This window comes from Doryrhamphus excisus, chromosome 21, assembly GCF_030265055.1.
Source record: "Doryrhamphus excisus isolate RoL2022-K1 chromosome 21, RoL_Dexc_1.0, whole genome shotgun sequence".
Lineage (NCBI taxonomy): Eukaryota > Metazoa > Chordata > Actinopteri > Syngnathiformes > Syngnathidae > Doryrhamphus > Doryrhamphus excisus.
Genome location: NC_080486.1, coordinates 5,317,270 through 5,343,713, shown reverse-complemented (window position 1 = coordinate 5,343,713; position 26,444 = coordinate 5,317,270). Strand labels below are relative to the sequence as shown.

The window sequence follows — 26,444 nt, the reverse complement described above, 5'->3', positions numbered from 1 at the left end:
AAAATTATTTTAAACAATATTTAAAATGATTTAAAATGATTAAAAATTATTTACAATTATTAAATTAGGCAAAACTACATAGAATTTACTCAACCAGGTATACTTTTGGACTAATATTACGTCGTAAACCCCATTTTTGTGTTGTTTATGTTGGTTTAATTCAGTGGTTCCGGTACTGAAAGGGTTGTCTTTTGAAAACTGTCTGCGATTGAACGAGTTAATGAATAGGCCAATTATGCAAAGTAGACGACAACATCACCTGACACCGCAACGTAAACGCTATAAAAACTGAGCTTCCACTGTATTATTGTTGAAAATAAGCTAAAGTGTTTATTGACTTCATATAATAATTACCGTGCAGATCAGGGTTTTAAACAATCTCAGTCTTCGTTTTTTTTTTTTTTTTTTCACTTTTACATCAAAGTAAACATTGATCGTCTCCGAGCGTGTGAACCTCACTTGACAAGGTGCAGTTGATGCATCTCTGCTCAGTTATTATTCCATCCAAGCAGGCAAACTAAAAACCTGGCAGGGATGTCTGTGTTGATGCTTTAGCGCTAGCGCTATTTTATAAGCTGATGATGTCAACGCAGGTGAGAAAACAGATCAGAGGGGTTCGTCTTCCCGTCGATTGCCGTGTTGTCGCAAACATTCCACTCTGACTGAAAATATGCTGGTTTGAGGGCTTTCATAAGTTTGAACTCTCTCGTCTCGACTGGGGACGTAATGCTCTCCACTTACTGGCGTATCACAAAGTTTCTAGTGATGAAACAACACTGCAACGCTTTTGATAGAAGATGTTTAAATCCTCCAGAGATCGACAATCTGTAATTTGACTAACAGCTACGTCCAGACACAAAACTACATATCGTAGTACCACTGATGAAAAGATAGGAAGCAGAAGTGGAGGTAGCAGAGATGAGGATCTCATTGGGAGTGACCAGGATGGATAGGATCAGGAACGAGTACATAATGGGGCATTACATGTTAGAAGCCTTGGAGATTAAAAAAAAAAATTAGTAGTATGATCTTTACTGTTTTTTTTCTAAATATTTAATATTATGAAATAAAAAATAAAATTTGAAAATTAAAAAAATATATTTTTTATTTAAAAAAATAAAATTTATAAAATAATATTATTTTATATTATATATTATTTATAAAATAATATATAAAAAAATATAATAAATATATAATCAAATATATAATAATATATAAAAATATATATATATATAAATAATATTATATTATTTTTATATTATATTTTCCTTAATATTTTGACATTCTTCTTAAATAATCTTCATAAATGTTCTCTGTAATGTAATGACTTCAGTCCCCTAATATTTTGACTGTATTTTCATATTTTCCAAAAGTTTCCAGAACTTTATTCTGTTTTGTTTGCTGCTCACTTTAAAATATTCAATTTAAAATATTTTTTTTCTTTCATATTTTTATTCAAGTTTATTCTTGTAAAATTGCTACTTTTTTTGTTAGAGTACAACTATTGTCTGGTAAAATTTTGTTTTTTTCAAACAAAACTACACTCGTATTGCCACTGAGCAGAAGTGGAGGTAGCAGAGATGGGGATCTCATTGGGAGTGACCAGGATGGATAGGATCAGGAACGAGTACATAATGTTAATGTTAATTACATGTTAGAGGCCTTGGAGATAAAAAAAATAATAATAATTATTAGTATGATCTTTGCTGTTTTTTTTCTAAATATTTAATATTATAAAATTGAAAATAACATTTAATATTATAAAATAATATTATTTATATATTATATTTTCCTTAATATTTTGACTCTCTTCTTAAATAATCTTCATAAATGTTCTCTGTTCAAATTCCTTCCTTCCTTCTTCTTATGGTTATGGCTTATTCCCATAATATTATAACTTTTTCTGAAATGTGATTTATTTTTATTTTGTATTTATATATATTTTTTTTGTTTTCTCATAATTTTAGGACTTTAAACATTTTTATTTTTTCTAATTTTTCTTCATAATGTTACAACCGTATTCTCATAAAATTACGATATTTTTTTCCACTTACTATTTTGACTTTATTCCTGTAAAATGTTCTTTCTTTTTTTCTTTTTTTTTGTGTGTGTTTTTCATAATTTTATGACTGAAAATGTTGTCATAGTTCAACTTTATGCTACTAAAATTTCTGTAAAAATCTCATAAAATTACAAATACTTTCCATTTTTGTTTTTTTTTTTAGTTTTCTTGTAGTCTTAGAATATGAAGCTGGCTCGTAAAAAAAATGACACAAATGGCCCCTGGGCCTCACTTTGGACACCCCTGGCTTTTAGTGTTTCCCATAGATTCAATGGCCTTGGTCATAAACACATTATAATGGGACTTTCTGTGAATGTCCTTACACCTAAATACAGTGGATAGCGCTATGCATAACACCTGGTGTGCCAGAGAATAAGAAGACATTGCAGGAAGGACCAGTGTTGGGAAGTTAGACCATGCGAGTAAGCTGGCTCATAAAAAAATGCCCCCCGGGCCTCACTTTGGACACCCCTGGCTTTCAGTATTTCCCATAGATTCAATGGCCTTGGTCATAAACACATTATAATGGGACTTTCTGTGAATGTCCTTACACTTAAATACAGTGGATAATGCTACGCGTCATACCTCATAATAACACCTGGTGTACCAGAGAATAAGAAGACATTGCAGGAAGGACCAGTGTTGGGAAGTTAGACCATGCGAGTAAGCTGGCTCATAAAAAAATGACACAAATGGCCACCGGGCCTCACTTTGGACACCCCTGGCTTTCAGTGTTTCCCATAGATTCAATGCTAAACACATTATAATGGGACTTTCTGTGAATATACACCCAAATACAGTGGATAACGCTATGCGTCATACCTCATAATAACACCTGGTGTGCCAGAGAATAAGAAGACATTGCAGGAAGGACATTGCAAGTAACTATTTTTCATAAAAAGGATCAAACAGGATGTCAACGAGGACGAAGAGCAGGAAGAAGACAGCAAGTGAGGTCAGCCGTCGATGTTTACGCGAGTCCAAGTTTACGAGTGCGTGCGTGCCGTGCAACACGTGACTGTGTGGACTTGAGAGAAGGAAGGAGGGGCAGCAGCACAACCCCCTCCCCTGTCACTCTACCCAAACTCCAGCACTATCGCAAATCTTCCCACTCGGCCAAATGAAACAGATGGAGCTCGGGAATGAAGCTAACCACCTGGGAAGCCCCACTCGCTTCTCTCTTGATTGTGTATTGGTGCAATAAAGCAACTAAAACTCCCACATTTTCCTCTTTGCTTCTTCATTTTGGAGGATGCAGCTGGACAATGACATATTGTATAATATTAATATTAAGTTTTACAGCCCAAATCCAATAGTGTGTGTGTGCGAGTCCGACGCTATGTTGCCACACTTCCATGTCTTCTCACAGGGCCACAGAAGGCATCTCTTCTTCCTCCCTCCCCCACTGGGAAGATGAAGGGCTGCTCTTCAAAGCGAGGAAGCTCCAAACGTTCAGGTCGACGACCTGCTGTTGTTGGCTAACTCATTCAATGATACGAAAAAAGGGACATCCCTGCATTCTGGAATTAACGTCCACAGGATGCTAACTAGCTAAGCATTTTTTGGATATCAATTGGACCGTTTCATGAAATGTTATCTAAAGATTGGTTTTAGTTTTACATCGAATGCCCTTGTTTGTTTATATGTGCCCTGTGATTGGCTGGTGACCAGTCCAGGGTGCACTCTGAAGATAGCTGGGATAGGCTCCAGCATACGACTCCAATGAGACTGAATGAACTAAATAAAAATGTAAAAATAAAAGAAATTGTAATAACAAGTGACTTAAATAAAAGCATAAAAATGATGAATAATAAAAAGTGAAAGTGTAAAAAAAATGTGAAAAGATTAAATGAGTTATTAAAACTAACTTAAATTACTTGAAAAATATTGAAAAAATGCAAAATACTCATATACTGCACAAGTTTAAATTAAAGTTTAGTTTTAAAAAGCATAAAAATGACTTAAATATAAATGTGAAAAAAATAATACAATTGACTTTAAAATGTTAGTAAATTAATTCAAATAAAGGCATGAATAACAAATAAAAACAAATTGAAAATGGCTTAAATAAAAGTGTCAAAAATAATACAACAAAAAATATGAATTACCTAAATAAAAGCTTAAAAATAATACAAATAAATAAAAAACAAAACTGACTTAAATATAACCGTGAAAAAAAAAATAAAAATGACTTTCAAATGTTAATAAAATAATTTAAATAACATAAATAACAACTACATTAAAATTAAAAATGTCTTAAATAAAAGTGTAAAAAAATACAACTAAAAATATGAATGACTGAAATAAAAGCTTAAAAATAATACAAATAAATAAAAAACAAAAATTACTTAAGTATAAATGTGAAAAAATAACAAAAATGACTTTAAAATGTGAATAAAATAATTCAAATAACATAAACAACAACCACATTCAAATTAAAAATTGTAAAAAGTGTAAAAAAATACAACTAAAAATATGAATGACTTGAATAAAAGCTTAAAAATAATACAAATTAATACAAATTAAAAATGACTTCAATAAAACATAAAAAATAATACAACAAAAAATATGAATGACTGAAATAAATGCTTAAAAAATAGAAATAAATACAAATTAAAAATGACTTCAATAAAACGTAAAAAATAATACAAAAAAATATGAATGACTTAAATAAAAGTGTAAAAAATAATACAAAAAAACATGAATGACTTAAATAAAAGTGTAAATAATAATACAAAAAAAATAAATAAAATAAGTGTGTCTCGCTTTAATGACCATTGGAAAATGTGGCTCCCAAGTTGAGACCCTTTGAGAACCGCTGGACTAGAAGACAATGGACTATGATCACCTCTGCTGTTTTCTCTCCATAACATTGTTTCATTTGAATAAATAGCCATTTTTTTTGGGGGGGGGGGGTGTATTTGGTTAGTTTATTGCAAACAACTGCACATTCCTAAAGTCATCCCAGGGGATGGATTGTGTTTGGGTATTGACGTTCCAACACAACAGTAGTACTAAATCACCCCAAAACAATTAAATCTCTCTCTGTCATGAAAAACAACATTTTTAAATCAAGGTTTTTTTGCACATAAATTGTAAAAGTTATGTGAAAGTACCTGCTTATGGTAGACAGTGTGTGCACCACAGAAGGAGAGAGACAGTGGGAGGATGTGTGGGTGGGGGTGTCGAATGAGGAGGGGGGGTGGGGGGGACAGTTGCCATGGTGATGAAAGTGTGTGTACTTTAAGCTGTCGAATGGTAACATCCTCCAGGGAGGACGGTGGATTCAAGCATTGTAATTGGCCGACGTCCTTCTCTAAGGAGCGCAACAAATAACACAAAGCCCCAAAAGGTTGCCGTGGCCTCACAATGAGGTCATAAGTGTTGTTTGTTGTTTGTGGGGGAGCATGCGCTCCAACATATGCGGGGGAAAGCATGAAAAATCACACAGAGAGGCGAGGATTAAGTCGGGAAGGTGGGGCATCGACACTTATGTATACAGGATTCTTATTAGTAGGATTTCTTATTTATACTTGGAATATTTTCCAAGTTATATGTACTATTGTACTATTATATGTACTATTTTCCTAGTACAGCATAGAAAACCTGTTTACTACCTTTAAAATACAGTTTTAAAGGTACAATAATATCCGTACAATAATATATGTATACTATTAGAGCCCTCTAGACATGAAATAACACCCCTATAGTCACCTTTAGATTCATATTACCCAATATAGCAGACATAATAACAGCTAATAGGCCATTGATTTTTTTGTGCTTCTCATGCCTGATATCCGTACAATAACCAATAATTAATGTATACTATTAGAGCCCTCTAGGCTTGACATAACACCCCTATAGTCACATTCAGACTCATATTACCCAATATAGTAGACATAATAATAGCTAATAGGCCATTGTTTTTTTGTGCTTCTCATGCCTGATATCTGTACAATAACAAATAATTAATGTATACTATTAGATCTCTCCAGACATGAAATAACACCCCTATAGTCACCTTCAGACTCATATTACCCAATTTGGTAGACATAATAACAGGTAATAGGCCATAGATTTTTTTGTGCTTCTCATGCCTGATATCCATACAATAACTAATAATTTATGTATACTGTTAGAGCCCTCTAGGCTTGATATAACACCCCTATAGTCACCTTCAGTTATAGTCCTTATAGTACAGTTCAGTTATAGTACAGCTAATAGGCCATTGAATTTTTTGTGCTTCTCATGCCTGATATCCGTACAATAACCAATAATTAATGTATACTATTAGAGCCCTCTAGGCTTGATATAACACCCCTATAGTCACATTCAGACTCATATTACCCAATATAGTAGACATAATAACACCTAATAGGACATTGATTTTTTTGTGCTTCTCATGCCCGATATCCGTACAATAATTTATGTAAACTATTAGAGCCCTCCAGACATGAAATAACACCCCTATAGTCACATATAGGCTCATATTACCCAATATAGTAGACATAATAACAAGCAATAAGCCATTTAAGATATAAAGAAGGATCGTAGTAGTGTTGCCTAGTGGGAGCCGAGTGGACGGGCGGACAGGAAGTGTTTTCGAACCGATGCACCCGGAAGTAAGAGACTAAAATTGTGCCTGCAGATTTGTCCCAGCCATATATGACATCACTGCTAATAAACATAACAACATAAAAGTAGCATTAATCCGAGCTAGCAAGCTTACACGGCTAAGGCACGTACCAAATGTGTAACGACTAGGGCATATAAAAGTCATTTTGTAGTACAGTGCGTAGTAAAATATGTAGTGTACTAAGTTCCTGCATGCATGGAAGTCAAACATTACACTAACTATTGATTTTCCTCCAGCGGACGCGTCAATAATCTGGATGCAAAACAGCTTTGACCTCTCGGTCATGTGTGTGTAATAATCCAATGAACATCTATATCCTGACAGGCCATATTTAACAGGCGTGGTACACTACCCTTGACCTGATTGATTCATATCTGGCCTGCATGCATTAGCATACTTGATTCCTAAAAACACACATTTGCAGCCTTAATTTCATCCATAATACATGTATTGCCATAATACTCTGTAATATACTCTACATTGCTATATATATATACTCTGTAGGAATTAATGATAAAGTAGCAATGACTAAAACAATTTGTCAATAAAAGTATGGAAAACGGGTGGCACGGTGGTTGAGTGGTTAGCGTGCAGACCTCACAGCTAGGAGACTAGGGTTCGATTCCACCCTCGGCCATCTCTGTGTGGAGTTTGCATGTTCTCCCCGTGCATGTCTCCCCGGGTTTTATCCGGGTACTCCTCCCACATTCTTATGATTATTATTAATTTTTTTATTAATGAATTTCTATACAAAATTATATATTTAATTATATAATATATTAATATATTTTTATATTTTTTATATATTTAATTTAATATATTTATATAATAAAATATTATTATATATTTTTTATTTATATATATTATTCTTATAATTTTTGGAAAAATAAAGTTGAAATATTAATTATTTATATTTATATAATAATATATATTTATTTAATATTAATTACATTGACATTTTAAGAATTACTTTAAAAAAATACATTGTTTTTGTTAAAGTTTTACTATTAAAAATATATATATGTATATACACATTACAAAAAGAAAATCTACAAGGATTGTTAAAGAAGAAAGTTTATAGAAATATAATAATATGCCTGCGATTGGGGCTGCACGGTGGTCAAGTGGTTGCCGCGCAGGCCTCACAGCTAGGAGACCTGAGTTCAATTCCACCCTCGGCCATCTCTGTGTGGAGTTTGTATGTTCTCCCCGTGCATGCGTGGGTTTTCTCCGGGTTGTAAAAATGTAAAATAAAATTAATTGTACTAACAAGTGACTTAAAATAAAAGCATAAAAATGATAATAAAAAGTGTAAAAAAAAAAGTAAAATGTTAAAAGAGTAAATAAATACAATTATTAAAAATAACTTAAATGAAATGAAAAAATATTGAAAAAATGCTAAATACTTATACACTGCACAAGTTTAAATTAAAGTTTAGGTTTAAATGAAAAATGAATAAAGTATAAAAATGACTTAAATATAAATGTAAAAAAATTGATTAAAAAATATAAAATAAATTGATTTTAAAATGTAAAATAATTCAAATAAAAGCATGAATAACAAATAAATACAAATGAAAAATAAAAGTGTCAAAAAATAATACAACAAAAAATATGAATGATGGGCTCCAGCAACCCTGCGACCCTCGTGAGGATAAGCAGTAAAAAATGAATGAATGAATGAGTGTAAAAGTGACCATAGGGGTGTTACGTCATCTCTAGAGGGCTCTAATAGTAAATTTTTGAAGGTCATAAACAGGCTTCCTATGCTATAAGTACAAAACTAGCCCATTTTTAAATAACTCAGCAGAAATTAACTAATCACGGTCAGTTCAGGAACCAATTAAACGCAATATTTTTAATACTCATTACTTTTGTGTGATCAGGTGTTGTTCACCCCAGAATATTTCCGACAAATAAAGTTTTTTCCTCCTTAATCATCCCCTCCAAGGATTGACTATTAAGCATCCACCGTGTGTGATCCGAGGACATTATTTGAAAAGCACTACACCACATTGGAGATAAATTAGTCTGCCATGGTTACCCGAGCGTGGAGATTGTTTTTTTTTTTTTATTTCCCTCCCCTCTCTCTCGAATCATTCCTTCCCCACCTGTAATGACTTCCATCACAAATAGCACGACAACTTAAAAAGCCTGCTTCTGACTGTCGCCTGGATGAAGTTCACTCAGCCGGCGTGCTGATAAGGAGCCATCAGAGAAGCCAAAAGCTCCCACTAGATTTTATTTTGCATCATCTGAGCTGGTGATGAGCCATGAAAAAGTACTCGGCTCCACTCTGTGTGGAATAGTCGACATACAAATAAAATACGGCGATGTCTTTCCCCGTCTGGTTCATCTTCAAACTGAAATATAGCCTATAATAAAGGAAGTTCTAGTCCATATTAAACTGTTACAACCAAGCAGAATTACTTGGATTGTTGTTGCTAGGCAGAATTTATGGGGCTCAGTCCTGGTTTGCCCACATACCAGTGGTGTCCAAGGTCTGGTCCGGGGGGCATTTGTGGCATTTTTTTATCGGTCCACGGCACATTATCAAAATATAATAGAACAATAAAACAAAAGCAACAACACTAATTTTACAAGTATAAAGTCAAAATGTTATGAGAAAAACATTGTAATTTAACGTGACAAATAAAAAATTTTGAAAAATTTTTAAGACAACAACATCATTTTAGTAGCATAACATTAAAATGTTAAAGACAAAAATTATGTAATGAAAAAAAAACAACAAATAAAACTGTCATTTTTGGAAAATTAAATTGCAAAAAAGTTATAATCTTAAGAGAATAAAGTCAAAATATTACGGGTAAAATTACAAGAACAATATTTAATAGAGCACAGTTGAAATAGTTGTCATTTTGAAGAATGAAGTCAAAATATTGACAAAAAAGTTGTATTCTAACAAGAGGAAAAAAATTGGAAAAAAAAGAAAAATCATGTAATTTTAGCAAAATAAAGTTGAAATATAACCTTTTTTAATTTATATTATACATTTATATTATAATATTAATAATATATTTATATAATATCTTATATAATATATCTTCGGGCAGAGGCGGATTTACACCCTGGACTGGTGGCCAGCCAATCACAGGGCACATATAGACAAACAACCATTCACACTCACATTCATACCTATGGACAATTTGGCGTCGATAATTAACCTAGCATGTTTTTGGAATGTGGGAGGAAACCGGAGGACCCGGAAAAAACCCACACATGCATGGGGAGAACATGCAAACTCCACACAGAGACGACCGTGGGTGGAATTGAACCGTGGTCTCCTAGCTGTGAGTTAAGAATGATAAAAAATGACATACATTGTGCACCTTTTCATTGTGCTGAAGTTAAGAATAAGGGCCAATTAAAAAATGAAATGCAGGCTGAATTCTTCGGACTCCCCTGACTAAGCGGTTCCACTATAACCAGTATTGAAGTCACCAATGGTTCTATTGTCAGAACCCCTATATGGTACGTATATGGTGCATGAGTTTCATAGAATTGTCAAGGCTGCAGCCGTATGTCATCTCCAGCCCCTCGTGAGACTACTAGACCTTAAAGAAGGGGCTCTCCATGGCCATTAGCATGCTTTGGTAGCCAAAGTAAAAGACCTGCTGCAACCACATGACAACTCTTGGGAAGGAAATGAGCCACTGAGGGACATTTGGAAAAGCACTGATGTGTGCTTATGGACCCCCACATAAATAATCACCCCCCCTGTCGGATATAAAGAGGCAACGTGCTACCAGATATGCTCGTATGAGAAATGCACACAGCGTAATGACATGTACCATAAAGCGGTGGAATATGTTCACCTCTGTGGCGTCACAGAATTCCTGTTCAAGGTTATGCTGGGGAGCCCAAAAGGAAAGGAAATTACCCGGAATACCTTGTGGGTTACACATCCAATTAAATTACTACTGTTTTGCATGTATATTGCTGTGTAAGTCTTTCTTCCTTAAGAAAAAGCTTAAAGCTGGTATTATTTGCGGATGATACCACTGCTTTTTGTTCTGGGGGGAGTACAGACGAAATCAATCAGACAAAATTAAAATTAAAATTAAAATTAAAATTAAAATTAAAATTAAAATTAAAATTAAAATTAAAATTAAAATTAAAATTAAAATTAAAATTAAAATTAAAATTAAAATTAAAATTAAAATTAAAATTAAAATTAAAATTAAAATTAAAATTAAAATTACCCATTGTGTCATTGTATGGTCATATCACCTCGTACTTGACAAAAAAAAATATAAAAAATGTTTCTAAAAATGAAAAATTGAAAAATTTAAAAAATAAAATTAATAAAATAAAGTAAAAAAATAATAAAATAAAACTAAAATAATAATAAAAAAATAATAATAAATAATACTTAAATTATATTAGGAAAGCAGGAAGTGAACAAATGTAACAGTTACTGATTGTAAAAGTACCAGATGGAGGGGTAGGATTTAATAAGCTTTGCTTCTTCCTACTCCTTTTGGACATGTGGAACTGTGAACTGATTATGTGATGCATTCAATTGTAATCTGATGCATGTTCAAATGAAATTAAACCATTACCATAATATTTTCCAAATATTGAAAATGTTTCTATTAACTTGAATCTCAGTGGACATATCCCATATGTTTCTTACTGTACTAACTCCACTCCACTCCACCTGATGATGGCAAGAGAGTTGATCAAGAGGAACTAATTTGGTTCACACAGCTGCTAAGGGAGACTTATGCAAGCAACACCTGGCAACCCGAGTTGATACAACAGAGCACTACCACCCTATCACCATCCTCCTTGTCTGCATCACACCCTGGGGTGCATTTCCAGAGGAAAGGTGCCATTGTTGACCATGGAGAGGCTCGTTTGAAGTCCGCTCACGCAGTCAAAAGTGGGGGGGGGGGGGGGGGGGGTAGGTGTGTGTGTGGGGGGGGGGGGGGGGGGGTATAAATGATTTGCATCAAAGATAACACAGCTGCAGGATGGAGTGAGGGTGGATTTCAGCCTGGTTACGTTTTGCAATAAAGAAACACTAGAATTCCATGCCCAAGGGCACCATGAAACATTTAGTACAGTATATAATACACTGGATATATTGTCTGTGTTTGTTTTTTATGATGTTGTGTGCAGGATAAAGTTTTTTCCATATTACATAAATAGAGAAGAACTTTATCATCTCTAAGCAGTGTGAAACGACAACATCACCATAATTACTGTCCAGTTACACAGTGACTTCCTGTTCAAACTAGCTATTTTCATAAGTAGATTATTATGCTAAGTGTTAGCATGCTAACATTAGCATGCCAGCATTGCAGGGACATAACATGAGCACTACAGTTTTTTGCGATTTTCATGAATATGAATTTGAGCACTTATACCACAAGATTGTAACATGCTTGTCACAGTTTTTATTTATTATTTATTTATTATTTATTTTGCTAGGTGTTAGCATGCTAACATTATTACACTGAAATTTTTAGCATTTTCAGGGGTTAGCATGCTAAGGATATGCTAACAGATTTTCATGAATATGATTTTGAGCACTTACCACTAGATTGTAACATGCTAATGTTAACATGATAAAATAATTATACTAATATTGTTAGCATTTCCAGAGGGTTAGCATGGTAACATTAGCATGTTATTTTGCTAACCTAATTTTACCATTTTTTCAGAGTAGGCACTATACTTGGCACTATTATGCTAGGTGTTAGCATGCTAACATTATTACACTTTTCAGAAGTAGGCACTTATATAAACACTTGGCACTATTATGCTAGGTGATAGCATGATAATGTTAGCATGTTACCATGGTAACATAATTATACTAATATTTTTGGCATTTTCAGAGGTCGGCACTTATACAATTATGCTCGTGTTAGCATGCTAAAATTAACATGTTAGCATTTTTATATAATTTAGCATGTTAACATTACCATGTTATTTTGCTAACATAATTTTACCAATTTTTATTGTCATTTTCAGGGGTAGGCACTCATACAAACATGTGGCACTATCATGCTAAGTGTTAGCATGATAATGTTAGCATGTTAGCATACTAACATAACTAACTAACTTAAATGTATTTTCATTTTCAAAGGTAGGCGCTTATACAAACAAGCGATATTATGCTAGTGTTGGCATGCTACCATCAGCTAACGTCATTATGTCATTTAAAGCCTTCTATTGTATGTTTTCATGGTCACGGAATATAAACGTGTAGATAAAATAAATGTAGGACTAATATTTATGAGGGGGGGTTGGAATGTGGGGGGTGCTTGGCGGAGGTCTGCGCTCTCCAAATGTTTTCCTCGTGAATAATGAATTCTTTCATTTTTAGAAGATACCAAGGACCAATTGTAGTTTTTTTTACTTTTCTTGCTTACTTTACTTTGTTTATTTTTCAAGATTTATTTGAGTTTGTTAAAAATATATATATTTAATAAAAAATTAATTATACTATTTTGCTGATATTGTTACAATATAAATATTGATTAAATGAATTGTTTACCTAAAATAACACTGTTTGTAATCACGATCAACAAATTAAAGGCAGACAAATCACAAAATGTGTTCCAATGTATTTAATATCTTATTAATATTACATTATTCTTTATTTTTAGAATATGCCAAGGGCCAGTTAAATAAAAAGAAGCTGTTTGGACATCCCTGGTGTAAAGACAAGCTCTCTTCTTTTGGGAATAGTATTTTTAGGATGCACATATAATAATATGTAAATAATGTAATAAAAAATAAATATAATATAAATGAATAAATAATATGAATATATATAAATATATATAAATATAATTTCAAAAATAATTATTTTTTGTTAAAAAACAGTCCTAAATATAATATAATAAAATAATAAAATATAATTATTATATAATATTTAAATATATAATAATATATAATATATAATAATATGTAAATAATATAATAAAAAATAAATATATATAATATATAATATATTTTAAATATATATATTTTTGTTTAAAAAACAGTCCTAAAACAGTCCTAAATATAATATAATATAATTATTATATAATATTTAAATACATAATAATATATAAATAAAATAAATGTAGTTAGAAAATAATTTAAAAAACTAAAAAAAATGGTCCAATACACCAATACTTGAAAACTATGAAATATCATTAGTGGACAAACACAGAAAGAACTTACTTTGACTGTCGAATTTCCTGATGATGGTGTCCAGGAAGGTGTTCTGAGGAGCCACATGGCCTCTCCGGACCGGCATCTTCGATGCAGTGGCCCCGGGACTTTACCAAGACTTTTACTGGACTTTTTTTTTTCTTCCCAGACTGCTGGGTCCAGTCTTCGCGGTACCAAAAAGGAAGCGACACGATGTAACAGTTGTAAAGACAAAGTTGCGTCCTTCCTAGAAACGCACCGCAGCTGTGAGGCGTTCAGTGCCTCCCGTTGACAAGATGCGGGCAGCGACGGTGTGTGTGCGCTTGTGTCCCCCCCACCTCTGCTCCGTGTCGGTGCTGGTGGGGAGGGAGGAGGGAGCTTGTCAGGTGATATTTCCTTCCCTCAGTGGATCATCCACACACACCTTTCATGGCGCACCACAGTGAGGCGGACCCGGGGAGCGTCGCTGTGGTTGCGTCCGTCCATGGAGGCTTCTGGTGCTGGAGCGTCAAATTCTTCTTAATGAATCCATATTCATTCCAGAAAGAAGCCCGAATCCACTTTGATGAGTATGTCGGAGGTGTTAATCCGCCTCCTCTTCCTCCTCCTATGCTGGATGATTTGAGCTCCAGCGGCTCAAGCTGCGCCTCTTTAACCCTTCACTGAAAGCACCACCCCACCTGCTTTTTCGGGATTTAAAAAAATGTCCAAAAACGTCACTTTATGTCAAAATATCAAAATCATTCTGGGATAGTTGATTCAAATATCGATTACAGCGATGCCAAGTGTGATACCGCGTCGATACTACCCCAATGCGTAGAACATTGTTGATATTGCTACATACTTCATCATGACGTGATTCATAATATTGAACTTTTTTGACAAAGTTGACTTGTTATGTGATTTTAAAAATAATTTAAAAATCCAATAAAAATAAAACATATTTTCCCAATTTTTTTGTTTTTTGTCCAAAGCAGTATCGTTCATTAGTGATATCGAAACCAGGCAAAAGTTTGTATTATGCATTATTACATTATTCTAAACACTACATTGTGCCTTTTTTATACCTTGACACTTTTTATGCTCAAAATATACTTTGAATTGAACCAAATAACATAAAATTATTTTTTTAAAATACTGAAAAACTGAAAATTATTACGTTATTAGCGTTTTTGCTAATTATGGCAAATTCATTACACCAGGCTTGCCTATTTTAATGCTAGCAGCTTGTTTTATATGAATGCACAGAATAAATACACACAATTTAACAACAATTTAATTATAATATTTGACACCTTATTAAAGTATTAGAATTATTAAATTGCTTTAAAATGACCTTTAAATGGCTAAAAAAACAAAAACAAAAAAAAGCTAGCTTACCTGACAGGCGGCCATTTTGGGGAAGCTATAGCCTGCAATGACCATAACTGTCACATGACAACCAAAACGTTTAATATTTGTCACTTTGGGACAGACTAGGTGAAATTCAAGCATAAAAATGAATATGACACTTCTTTAGGACGTTTAAAGTGTTGTTTCATATGTGTTAAACATTTATAAGGCATCGCAGGAGGGGTCCATTGTGGTTCCATGGCTTGTTTCTCCATCAAAACGTCTGCTGTTTCCGGTGTTTGGAATATTAATCCGTGCTCTTTAAACGAGGGGTTAATTTGACGCTGTAGGGAAGGATTCTATCGTTTTATAGAAGTATGAGTAAAAGAAAAAGCAGCCGTATAGGAGATAAACATGGCGTGTGTATTGCTGCATTAAGAATTAAGTCACCTCACGAGCTCTGCATTACGTCACAGCGTGGGGTTTCCCTCCCGTCAGGCTTGCGATGGTGCCTTCATTGACTGTCGGATATAACGCAATTACAGCACAACATTCTCACCACACGCATCTCGACTCTGAATATGAATTAATTAATAGTAAAACACATTTAATTAATAACAACAGACATAACAACACTAGTTGTAGTCAAATAACAACATAATATATTTTTTGCTTTTTCTTTGGCTTTTTGGGGGAGCCACCCTAGATAGAAGAGTTAGTGAATGGCTATGTTGGAACACTGATTAATTATTACTATCATATATTATATTTTATTAATAACACTTACCATATTGGGGTTTAAAACAGCGCCACCTTGTGGTGCATTTGTTAGAAAAATAATTAAATTGTTTTCTATGCGGCACTTCAGGAATTGAAGAGTTACAAGATGATTTCATCCAATTGGTGACATTTGCTCCCCCAGGTAATAAAATATATTAAAGCAGAATACAGTACAATTAACTGTGAATTATATTTTTATTTTTATATTAATTATATTTTATTAATATAATATATTATTATTATTGTTATTATTATTAATTTTATTATTATTATATATTTTTATTAATATAATATAATTATATTAATTTCATTATCTAATTAATATTTTTATTCATATTTAATATTTAATATTTTGTAATTAAGCAAAGTGATCCGATTGGTTAATAGTCCATCCACAAGAAGTTGCATCATTCATTTCCTTATCTATTTATGATTGAGTAAAACTGCCTTGTTTTGTATCCACAGGCCAAAAAGTGCACGGCATTGATCAAAATGACCTGCACGGCATCATGAATGCACTCCCCCCCCCACCCCTTTCTTCTTCTTCTTCTTCCAGTGATCACGGCTTTAATGATTAGAAAAAGGTGATGGATTACAGCCTCGTAGTTAGACGAGGCCTGAAGATCTATTTGTCAAAACGTGACATTTTAGTATGAATTAAAAATGCATCAGTTCCCGCTCTTATTACACACTGGAGTATTCAGTGCATTAGCTGAAAGCCAGAGGAGGCAGGACCCCCTCTTCAACAGCCTTATTTAGTCAAGAAGACAGCGAGGGGGGAGGAGTAGAGGGGTCAAGAGGGGGTAGAGGATGTGGGAGATCTCTTGGTATGGATCACAGGAATATCACGTGGAATTTATGATGATAGTACAAATGTGGCTATACCTTTATTTAACACGTCATCATGTAATAGTTGTGCTTGAACTATCAACACTTAATATGAAATGACATCATATAACATACTGTATGTGTACAAATGCTTTATCTTTATTGATTCTTGCTCTGTTTATGTGTATGTGAACCATCTATGTCCACCAAGTCCTGGTCCAGTATGTCCAGAAGTGCCCGCTTATGTTAACATACCACTGCAACTGCCTATATAAAATTTAAAACCCAGGAAGTTTACTTTCTATGAATATTTAGGATGTTTTAGGACTCCAGCAAACTACAATGAGAGCCATTATTTACATATGGGGAAAAAAAACTTGGTGAACCTTCCCAAGAATGCAACCACTCAACCAAGAGGTCACAAAAGACCCCACAACTGCACTTTCCTCAGTGTTCATGACTCCACTATAAGAAATACACCGGGCAAAAACGGCCTGCATGGCAGAGTCTCAAGACCAAAACCACTTTTGAACAAAAACAAAATTAAGGCTTGACTCAATTTTGCCAGGAAAAATCTTGATGATCCAAAAGACCTTAGGGAAAATCTTTTGTTGTCTGATGAGACAAAAGTTGAACTTTTTGGAAGTGTCCCATTACATTTCGCATTTCAGAAAAAAAACATCATAGCAACAGTAAAATATGGTGGCGGTAGTGTGGGGCCTTTGTACTCCTATTATTACATCCCATTCCTAGGGGATCCAATTCATTTACTGTATTCTAAACTTACATGGTTTAAAAAACTTACCACTTCCACACTGAATGGGAGGAGAACTTTTTTTTCAGTTTATCAAGGGACGATACAGTAAGATGGTAATCTAATGCCGCCTAATGATGCCTAGTGACCAGAATACAACATACTGTATATCTTTGTCTTTTGACTAATATGTTATAGTCAACCACAAAACTTCTCAATGGTTCCATAAAAACATTTTTTTGCACGAGAGGCGATGATGGAAGAACATACTTTTATACAATTTTTATATATTTTTATATATTTTTTCAAGCAGTTTTAAGCTATCTAAACAGCCACAAGGTGGCATAAATACCGTGTATTAACACACAGGAAGTGGAGGAGCATGGAGGAGTGTAGCGTGCAGAAGGTTACGCATTGTAGGGACATTGTACCGCATGCACACGGACACACACACACACACACACACACACATACACATGCACATGCACATTTTAGCTCTAAATGTCAAAGTTGTAAATAGTTAATTGAGCTGTCACAAATGCAAAATGCAAAGGAAAGTGGATCATGTAGGTCCATATTAACTTATGCGGGCACATTATAGTCTGTAAAAATCATAGTGGACCAGGACTTGATGATCTGTCTACCTAAGTGTATTTAGAATAGATCACAGGCCCTTTAATATTATAAAAATAGAGTATAAAAAGTTTATACAAGACAAAGAATAAGACGTTTAAAGTATGAAGTCATATAATGACTAAGGACTAAAGAGGGTTTGATGTGTGGTTTGATTCATCCATTCCCTCTAATACAGGTTTCTGTGTACTTGGTTGGTTTGGACGCACATTGAAAATGTGGCTGGGACTCTCCTTACACGTCCTCATCGTCTGGACAGGTCACCTCCTGTGAATGAAGAGGAATAACAGAGCAGCGATGAGCAGGAGGAAGTGGAAACACAGCCTGTGTTTCAGTTGCTGCACCTCCGTACTTCAACTGAGCGTTTTGAGTGCATAAGTGTGTTGATACTTTGACACTGAGACTGACAGTACAATGCAGTACAGAGCCGTACATCTGTACCCGGGATGTTGTACGACAAACGTGTGGTGATGGAACTTACCACCCTCAATAGTCGCCATCTTGGCTACGTAGTAGCCGTAAGTACGTAAATATAGCCATTGTTAGCATCAATATGTGTTTGCGTGTTATTTTTTTTCTCTAAAATTGGGCAAAAAACACATTTCATTCACCATAAGTCAGTAATAATTAACACGTAAAAGATTAAGATATGCCTTTATTCGTCCCTCAGTGGGGAAATTTGTAAAATGTACACCATACATAATCCACTGTCCACAAAAGACACCAGTTTTACATGTTTATGTTTTTATGCTTCACTGATCATTTTTTACACTTAACATATTTAAAATTTGTATTTTTAAAAATATTTTTTACACTTAAAATTTTTTTTGTTTTATTTAAATCATTTTTATTTTTATTTTTTACTCTTTTCTTTAAGTCATTTTTATTTATATGTATTCTTTTTTGCACTTTTATTTAAGTCAATTTTATTTTTATTTATTTTAAATATTTTTTACACTTGAAGTTTACACTTTTTATTTTTATTTATAATGTTTCACACTTTCAGGTTTTTAAGCTTTTGTTTTTATTTAAGTCATTTTTAATTGTATTTACACATTTAAGTCATTTAGATTTTTATTTATTTTGATTTTTGTACACTTTTTAAGTAATTTCCATTTGTATTTGTTTTTAAATATTTCTACACTTTAAGTCATTTTTATTTTTATTTGTTTTTAAGCTTCTGTTGTTTGTTCTATGTTTTATTGAAGTAATTTTTATTTGTATGTATTTACATTTTTATGTAATTTGTCATTTGTATTTTTAATTTGTATATTTTTTATATTTAAAATTTTATGTAAGGCATTTTTTTAGAAATTATTTCTTACATTTTTAAGTCCTTTTTATTTATTTGCATCATTTTTTTAACACTTCTATTTAAGTCAAATATTTTATTGTTATCTTTTATTTATTTTATTTAGTATCTTTTATTTATTTTTATTTTTTTTACACTTATTTTTAATTGAAATTTTATATTGTTTTATATTGTGTGTGTTTTTTAAATCACCTTTCTGTGCAATCTACAGTATAAACCTGTATACCAAGGAAGAAGATGGCTAATATGTTGCTCATATTTTTATATATATTTTCGACCACCTGTCTGTGACCCACCCAAGCTGCATCCACGAGCCACTTTTGGGTCCAAATCCACAAGTTAAGAACCATGGCTCTAAAGTATATCTTCTTTCATTGCATGCACGTGGGGGGTTTCTACCCTAAACAACATCATGGATTGTTGAATTGCAGATGAACGTGGGATAATTACATGTCACAAAAGAGCACCGACGGGACCCGAAGAACGGAGCAGTGTGAATCATCCGCACTAGAAGACAAGCACTCACATAATATATCACGCCAAGGCAGCTGGCATGTGCGCGTGTGTCAAAGACTCATTGCCATAGCGACCAAATCCGTCAGACGTGGTGTCCATGGGATTGTAGCACTGAGAAGGGAATTTGAGCTGGGGGATACTCCGCGTCGTACCCCGGCTACATCCAATTATCTTACGCAATCGGAGGTGGGATCTGTGATTGAATTATTGATGGCGGACTCGGGCGGACATACGTTCCAGTGAGGCTGCATGAAAGCGGCGGATGAGTGGAAATGGAAGTGTTGGGCAATTGACTGTGGACAAAACCTTTCAGCCAATCCGACTCTTAGTGAAAGAATTACTAAACAAAAGCGTAACAGATGACGCTAAAGAACCCCTGACACAACTCCAATGTGTTGTTATCGTGTTTATTCAAAGAATTATTTCACACTGTGTGGAGACTGACCACAGCTGAGATCGAGTGAAAAAAAAGTCTCCTCCCATTCTGTGTGGAAGTGGTAAGTGTTTGGCTTCTTTGTTTTTCTTTCGCACTACATAATAAACTCTTATTTCACGTCTAAAGGGCTCTAATAATGTTAAAACCAGTATTTACAAAGTCATAAACAGGTTTTCTATGCTCTAACTCCAAAAATATTCCATTTATTAATATTGAATCCTACTTTGAAATTCACTGGTCTGGAATAAATTAACCGTGATAAAGGAGGGATGACTGTACACGGGATATTTTTTTTAACTTTTGATTAAATAAATGCTTTTTCCAAACAGTGCTCATCAATACGTTCTAATAAGACTGTAAGACTGTAAGACTAGTGTAAGATAACTAGTTAAACAGTGCTGGACAGTGAATGTAACATGGCTAGTTGTACTGAACAGTGAATGTAACATGGCTAGTTAAACAGTGCTGGACAGTGAATGTAACATGGCCAGTTAAAAGGCGCCGGACAGTGAATGTAACATGGCTGGTTAAACAGTGCAGAACAGTAAATGTAACATGGCTAGTTAAGCAGGGCTGGGCAGTGAATGTAACATGGCTAGTTAAACAGTACCGAACAGTAACTGTAAGATAACTAGTTAAACAGTGCCGAACAGTGACTGTAATATGGCTAGTTAAACAATCACAAATAGTGAATGTAATATAACTACTTAAACAGAGCCAAACATTGAATGTAACATGGCTAGTTAAACAGTACCGAATAGTGAATGTAACATGACTAGTTAACCAGTGCTGGACAGTGACTGTAATATGTCTAGTCGAAAACAGTACACAATAGTGAATGTAACATGGCCAGTTGTACTGAACAACAAATGTAACATGGCTAGTTAAACAGTACCAAACAGTAACTGTAAGAGAACTAGTTAAAAAGTGCTTAACTGTGAATGTAACATGGCTAGTTAAACAGTGCCGAATAGTGAATGTAACATGGCTAGTTAAACAGTGCTGGACAGTGAATGTAACATGGCTAGTTGTACTGAACATTGAATGTAACATGGCTAGTTAAACAATACCAAACAGTGAATATAACATGGCTAGTTAAACAGTGCTCGACAGTGAATGTAAGATAACTAGTTAAACAGTGCTGAACAGTGATTGTAACATGGCTAGTTGCACTGAACAGTGAATGTAACATGGCTAGTTAAACAGTACCGAACAGTGAATGTAACATTGGTAGTTAAACAGTACCGAATAGTGAATGTAACATGGCTAGTTAAACAGTGCTGGACAGTGACTGTAAGACAGCTAGTTAAACAGTGCTGGACAGTGACTGTAAGACAGCTAGTTAAACAGTGCTGAATAGTGAATGTAATATGGCTAGTTAAAGGGTGCTGAACAATGAGTGTAAGATAACTAGTTAAACAGTTCTGAACAGTGAATGTAACATGGCTAGTTGTACTGAATAGTGAATGTAACATGGCTAGTTGTATTGAACAGTGAGTGTAACATGGCTAGTTGTACTGAACAGCAAATGTAATATAGCTAGTTGAAAACAATACGGAATAGTAAATGTAATATGGCTAGTTAAAGGGTGCTGAACAATGGGTGTAAGATAACTAGCTAAACAGTACTGAACAGTGAATGTAACATGGCTAGTTGTACTGAACAGCAAATGTAATATAGCTAGTTGAAAACAATACTGAATAGTGAATGTAACATGGCTAGTTAAACAGTGCTGAACAGTGAGTGTTACATGGCTAGTTGTACTGAACAGTACATGTAATATAGCTAGTTGAAAACAACACGGAATAGTGAATGTAATATGGCTAGTTAAACAGTGCTGAACAGTGAATGTAACATGGCTAGTTGTACTGAACAGTAAATGTAATATAGCTAGTTGAAAACAGTACTGAACAGTGAATGTAACATGGCTAGTTGTACTGAACAGTAAATGTAATATAGCTAGTTGAAAACAGTACTGAACAGTGAATGTAACATGGCTAGTTGTACTGAACAGTGAGTGTTACATGGCTAGTTGTACTGAACAGCAAATGTAATATAGCTAGTTGAAAACAATACTGAATAGTGAATGTAATATGGCTAGTTAAAGGGTGTTAGTTAATGAGTGTAAGATAACAAGTTAAACAGTACTGAACAGTGAATGTAACATGGCTAGTTGTACTGAATAGTGAATGTAACATGGCTAGTTAAAGGGTGCTGAACAATGGGTGTAAGATAACTAGCTAAACAGTACTGAACAGTGAATGTAACACGGCTAGTTGTACTGAACAGTGAATGTAACATAGCTAGTTGAAAACAGTAGCGAACAGTAAGTGTAATATAACTAGTACACCTCGTATATATAAACATACGTCTGGATCTCAGGAGGTTTCCGTGCTGGTATTGATGAATTCCGCCATGTGTGGAATTCTGCCATGTGCGGCATGCTAGGATTTTACATTTATCTAAATCCGGGCGCCTCACAATGAAATATGAGATGTCCATTCAAATGTCTGGCTTCGCCTCACCTTGGCAGCTGGTGCATTCGCAGCTGTGTATGACAGGCAGGACGACCGGCTCGCTCTCACCGCTGTCACACTGCAGGTTGAGAAAGCGGACGGGGTTGTCGGGGTCCAGGCGGTAACTGCAGCAATCGCACACGGAACTCAAGTACGGCTCCTTGATGGAGAGACAGACAAGTGAAGCAAAGTTGAAGAAAAGTTTGACTGAGAGGGAATTCTTATTGGTTGTATTAGTTGTATTGTACAAACATAATCAATGGTAATAATGGTAATATGGTAATAATGGTAATAATGGTAATGGTTTTATTTCATTTGAACATGCATCAGATTACAATTGAATGCATCACATAATCAGTTCACAGTTCCACATGTCCAAAAGGAGTAGGAAGAAGCAAAGCTTATTAAATCCTACCCCTCCATCTGGTACTTTTACAAGCAGTAACTGTTACATTTGTTCAGTTTAGTTTTAGTTTAGTTTAGTTTAGTTTTTGTTTGTTTTTAGTTTTGTTTTGTGTTTAGTTTAGTTTAGTTTAGTTTAGTTTTTGTTTGTTTTTAGTTTAGTTTAGTTTAGTTTAGTTTAGTTTAGTTTAGTTTAGTTTAGTTTAGTTTAGTTTAGTTTAGTTTAGTTTAGTTTAGTTTTTGTTTTTGTTTTTGTTTTGTTTTGTTTTGTTTTGTTTTGTTTTGTTTTGTGTTTAGTTTAGTTTAGTTTAGTTTTGTGTTTAGTTTAGTTTAGTTTAGTTTAGTTTTTGTTTGTTTTTAGTTTTGTTTTTTTGTTTAGTTTAGTTTAGTTTAGTTTAGTTTAGTTTAGTTTAGTTTAGTTTAGTTTAGTTTAGTTTAGTTTAGTTTAGTTTAGTTTAGTTTTTGTTTTTAGTTTTGTTTTTAGTTTTGTTTTTAGTTTAGTTTAGTTTAGTTTAGTTTAGTTTAGTTTAGTTTAGTTTAGTTTAGTTTAGTTTAGTTTAGTTTAGTTTAGTTTAGTTTAGTTTAGTTTAGTTTAGTTTAGTTTAGTTTTTGTTTTTAGTTTTGTTTTTAGTTTTTTTTAGTTTTGTTTTTAGTTTTGTTTAGTTTAGTTTTTGTTTTTAGTTTTGTTTTTAGTTTCCAAAGTTTGATTCCACATACTGAAATGCTATGGCTTTTTAACGTAGTCCTAGCATATAAGTGTTTCAAATGTACTTCTTCCCTGAGATCATATTTCTCCTCTCTTGTAGAGAAGTATTGGATGACATTTTTAGCTAATTGGTTATTTTTAGCCTTATGCATTATTTTAGCTGTTTGAAGATGAACTATATCAGCAAGTTGAAGTATTTGTGATTTTAGAAATAAGGAGTTAGTATGTTCTCTGTAGGCAGCATTATGAATTATCCTTACTGACCTTTTTTGCAGTACATTTAGTGAGTGAAGATTGCTTTTATAGTTAGTAGCCCATATTTCCACACAATAAGTAAGATATGGTAGAACCAGAGAGCAATAAAGAGTGTGGAGTGATTTCTGATTGAGAACAAATTTTGCTTTGTTCAATATTGAAATATTTCTGGCCACATTATGTTGTATATTTGTAATATGAGGTTTCCAGGTCATATTTTTATTGATTGTGATCGCCAGAAATGTATTTTCCTTCACCCTTTCAATGTCCACACCGTCTATTTGTATTTGCTGGTGTGTGTCCTTTCTGCTGTTAGCAAACAGCATGATTTTAGTTTTATTTAGGTTCAAGGACAATCTATTATCATCAAACCATCTTTTTAGTGTGACCATTTCTTCTCTGTAACATGTAAACATGTAAATATTTGTATTATTTTAACCCTCTAAATGGCCATTTGATTCAATGATTTTACCGTTTTTGCTCAGAAAAACACAAACAAAATGAGCCATTCTCCATATAATAAAGGTTAGTGGACTAGGGCTGTTATTATATGGAAATTATATGGATTATATGGATATTGTCCAAACTTTTCTCCCATACACGGCAACCCTGGCCAATAGCACTCATCATGGATACATCCAAAAAATGACACTTCATCCATATGATCGATATCGACAACATAAAACCCTGAAGGGAGCACCCCGAGTTGTTACCATGCCCCGTTGCCACAGTAACAGTAGGTAATGACACATTTGGCTCAGCTGATGTTTATTTTTACTAATCTCCCGGCATGACTGAGTCTATTTTTACACAGCGGAGATGTATGGATGCCAAAAGAGAACAAAGTCGCCATGGTGATGTGCTTCTGTCTTTGCCGTCTTGCGAGAGAAGAAAGAAGAATACAACAAAAAGGCAGAAAAGGCAAGGAGGCAAAACGGAAGCTTTAACAAGCTCAACACGTGACCCCACCAGCATTCTCCGCCACGTGCACTAATCAACACATCTATTTTTAGATCCCCAGTGACTCCACACCTAAATGGTGTGTGTGCCCCATTTAGCAGCCATGTTAACGGAGGGTTTGTGTGGAACCACTTTGAACAGATGATCGTTTGGAGTCATGCATTTGCTGATCACGGTAACTTTTCCAAAAGTTAGCGTTGGAGGAAGACACAGTGACAGATCCACATATTGATTATGCCTAAGTGTGTTTAATTTGTTTATTAAGTCATGGAGCAAAAGCGCTTGTCTGTGTAGCATTATAGAGTGTGCATACAGGAAGTGGGGTTCCTCATAGTCTTTTTGCCCCACAATTAGTAGCTCGATCCGAGTTTGTTACACACTGGTAGTCCCACAAAACACATTAGATAATGTAGAAAACCCTAAGTACCCTAAGGTTTCCTTGAGAAACTGTCCAGTTCTGATCCTATACCTGACTCATTCATTCATTCATTTTCTACTGCTTGATGATAACAAGATATATAGATAACGCTATGTAACAATAGCAGTTGAGACAGTGAAAAGTGATAATGATGATGGCTAGGTTTGCTTGAGAGATGAGGAACAGTATCACAAGTGGATCAGACATTTTGATGAGCCGGTATCTGTATTATGACATCTTGTGATGTCATAATATGCACATTCGATGAGTATAATTACCCCATCAAAAACTTTGGGATATACTTATAATTTTTGTAATATACAGGATGGCTTTATCGCTAACGATTTTCAAGCTACTGACAAACATTAGTTCATTCATTTTCTACAGCTTATCCTCATGAGGGTCACAGGTGTGCTGGAGCCTATCCCAGCTGTCTTCAGGCGAGACCCCATACACCCTGGATTGGTCGCCAGCCAATCACAGGGCACATAGAGACAAACAACCATTCACACTCACATTCATACCTATGGACAATTTGGAGTCGCTAATTAACCTAGCATGTTTTTGGAATGTGGGAGGAAACCGGAGTACCCGGAGAAAACCCGCGCATGCACGGGGAGAACATGCAAACTCCACACAGAGATAGCTGAGGGTGGAATTGAACCCGGGTCTCTTAGCTGCGAGGTCTGCACGCTAACCACTCATATACGTATACCTGACTCCTATAC

The 26,444-nt window shown here is 34.2% G+C and overlaps 2 protein-coding genes across 3 annotated transcripts in view; both read right to left on the bottom strand.

Moving 5' to 3' along the window:
* The window catches only part of kcnh2b (potassium voltage-gated channel, subfamily H (eag-related), member 2b), a 274,228-nt gene extending 259,758 nt beyond the window's left edge, over nucleotides 1-14,470 (bottom strand). For both annotated transcript variants that reach the window (XM_058059603.1, XM_058059604.1), the window contains exon 1: nucleotides 13,899-14,470. In XM_058059603.1, the coding sequence (XP_057915586.1) occupies nucleotides 13,899-13,974 (76 nt within the window). In that variant the 5' untranslated portion in view covers nucleotides 13,975-14,470. The remainder of the gene's footprint in view (nucleotides 1-13,898) is intronic.
* A 2,405-nt stretch (nucleotides 14,471-16,875) lies between these two features.
* sspo (SCO-spondin) overlaps nucleotides 16,876-26,444 on the bottom strand; it is a 113,181-nt gene continuing 103,612 nt past the window's right edge. The window contains exons 117-118 of the mRNA XM_058060352.1: nucleotides 22,985-23,135; nucleotides 16,876-18,462 (exon numbers count right to left, since the gene is read on the bottom strand). Coding sequence (XP_057916335.1) covers nucleotides 18,440-18,462; nucleotides 22,985-23,135 — 174 coding nt within the window. The 3' untranslated portion in view covers nucleotides 16,876-18,439. The remainder of the gene's footprint in view (nucleotides 18,463-22,984; nucleotides 23,136-26,444) is intronic.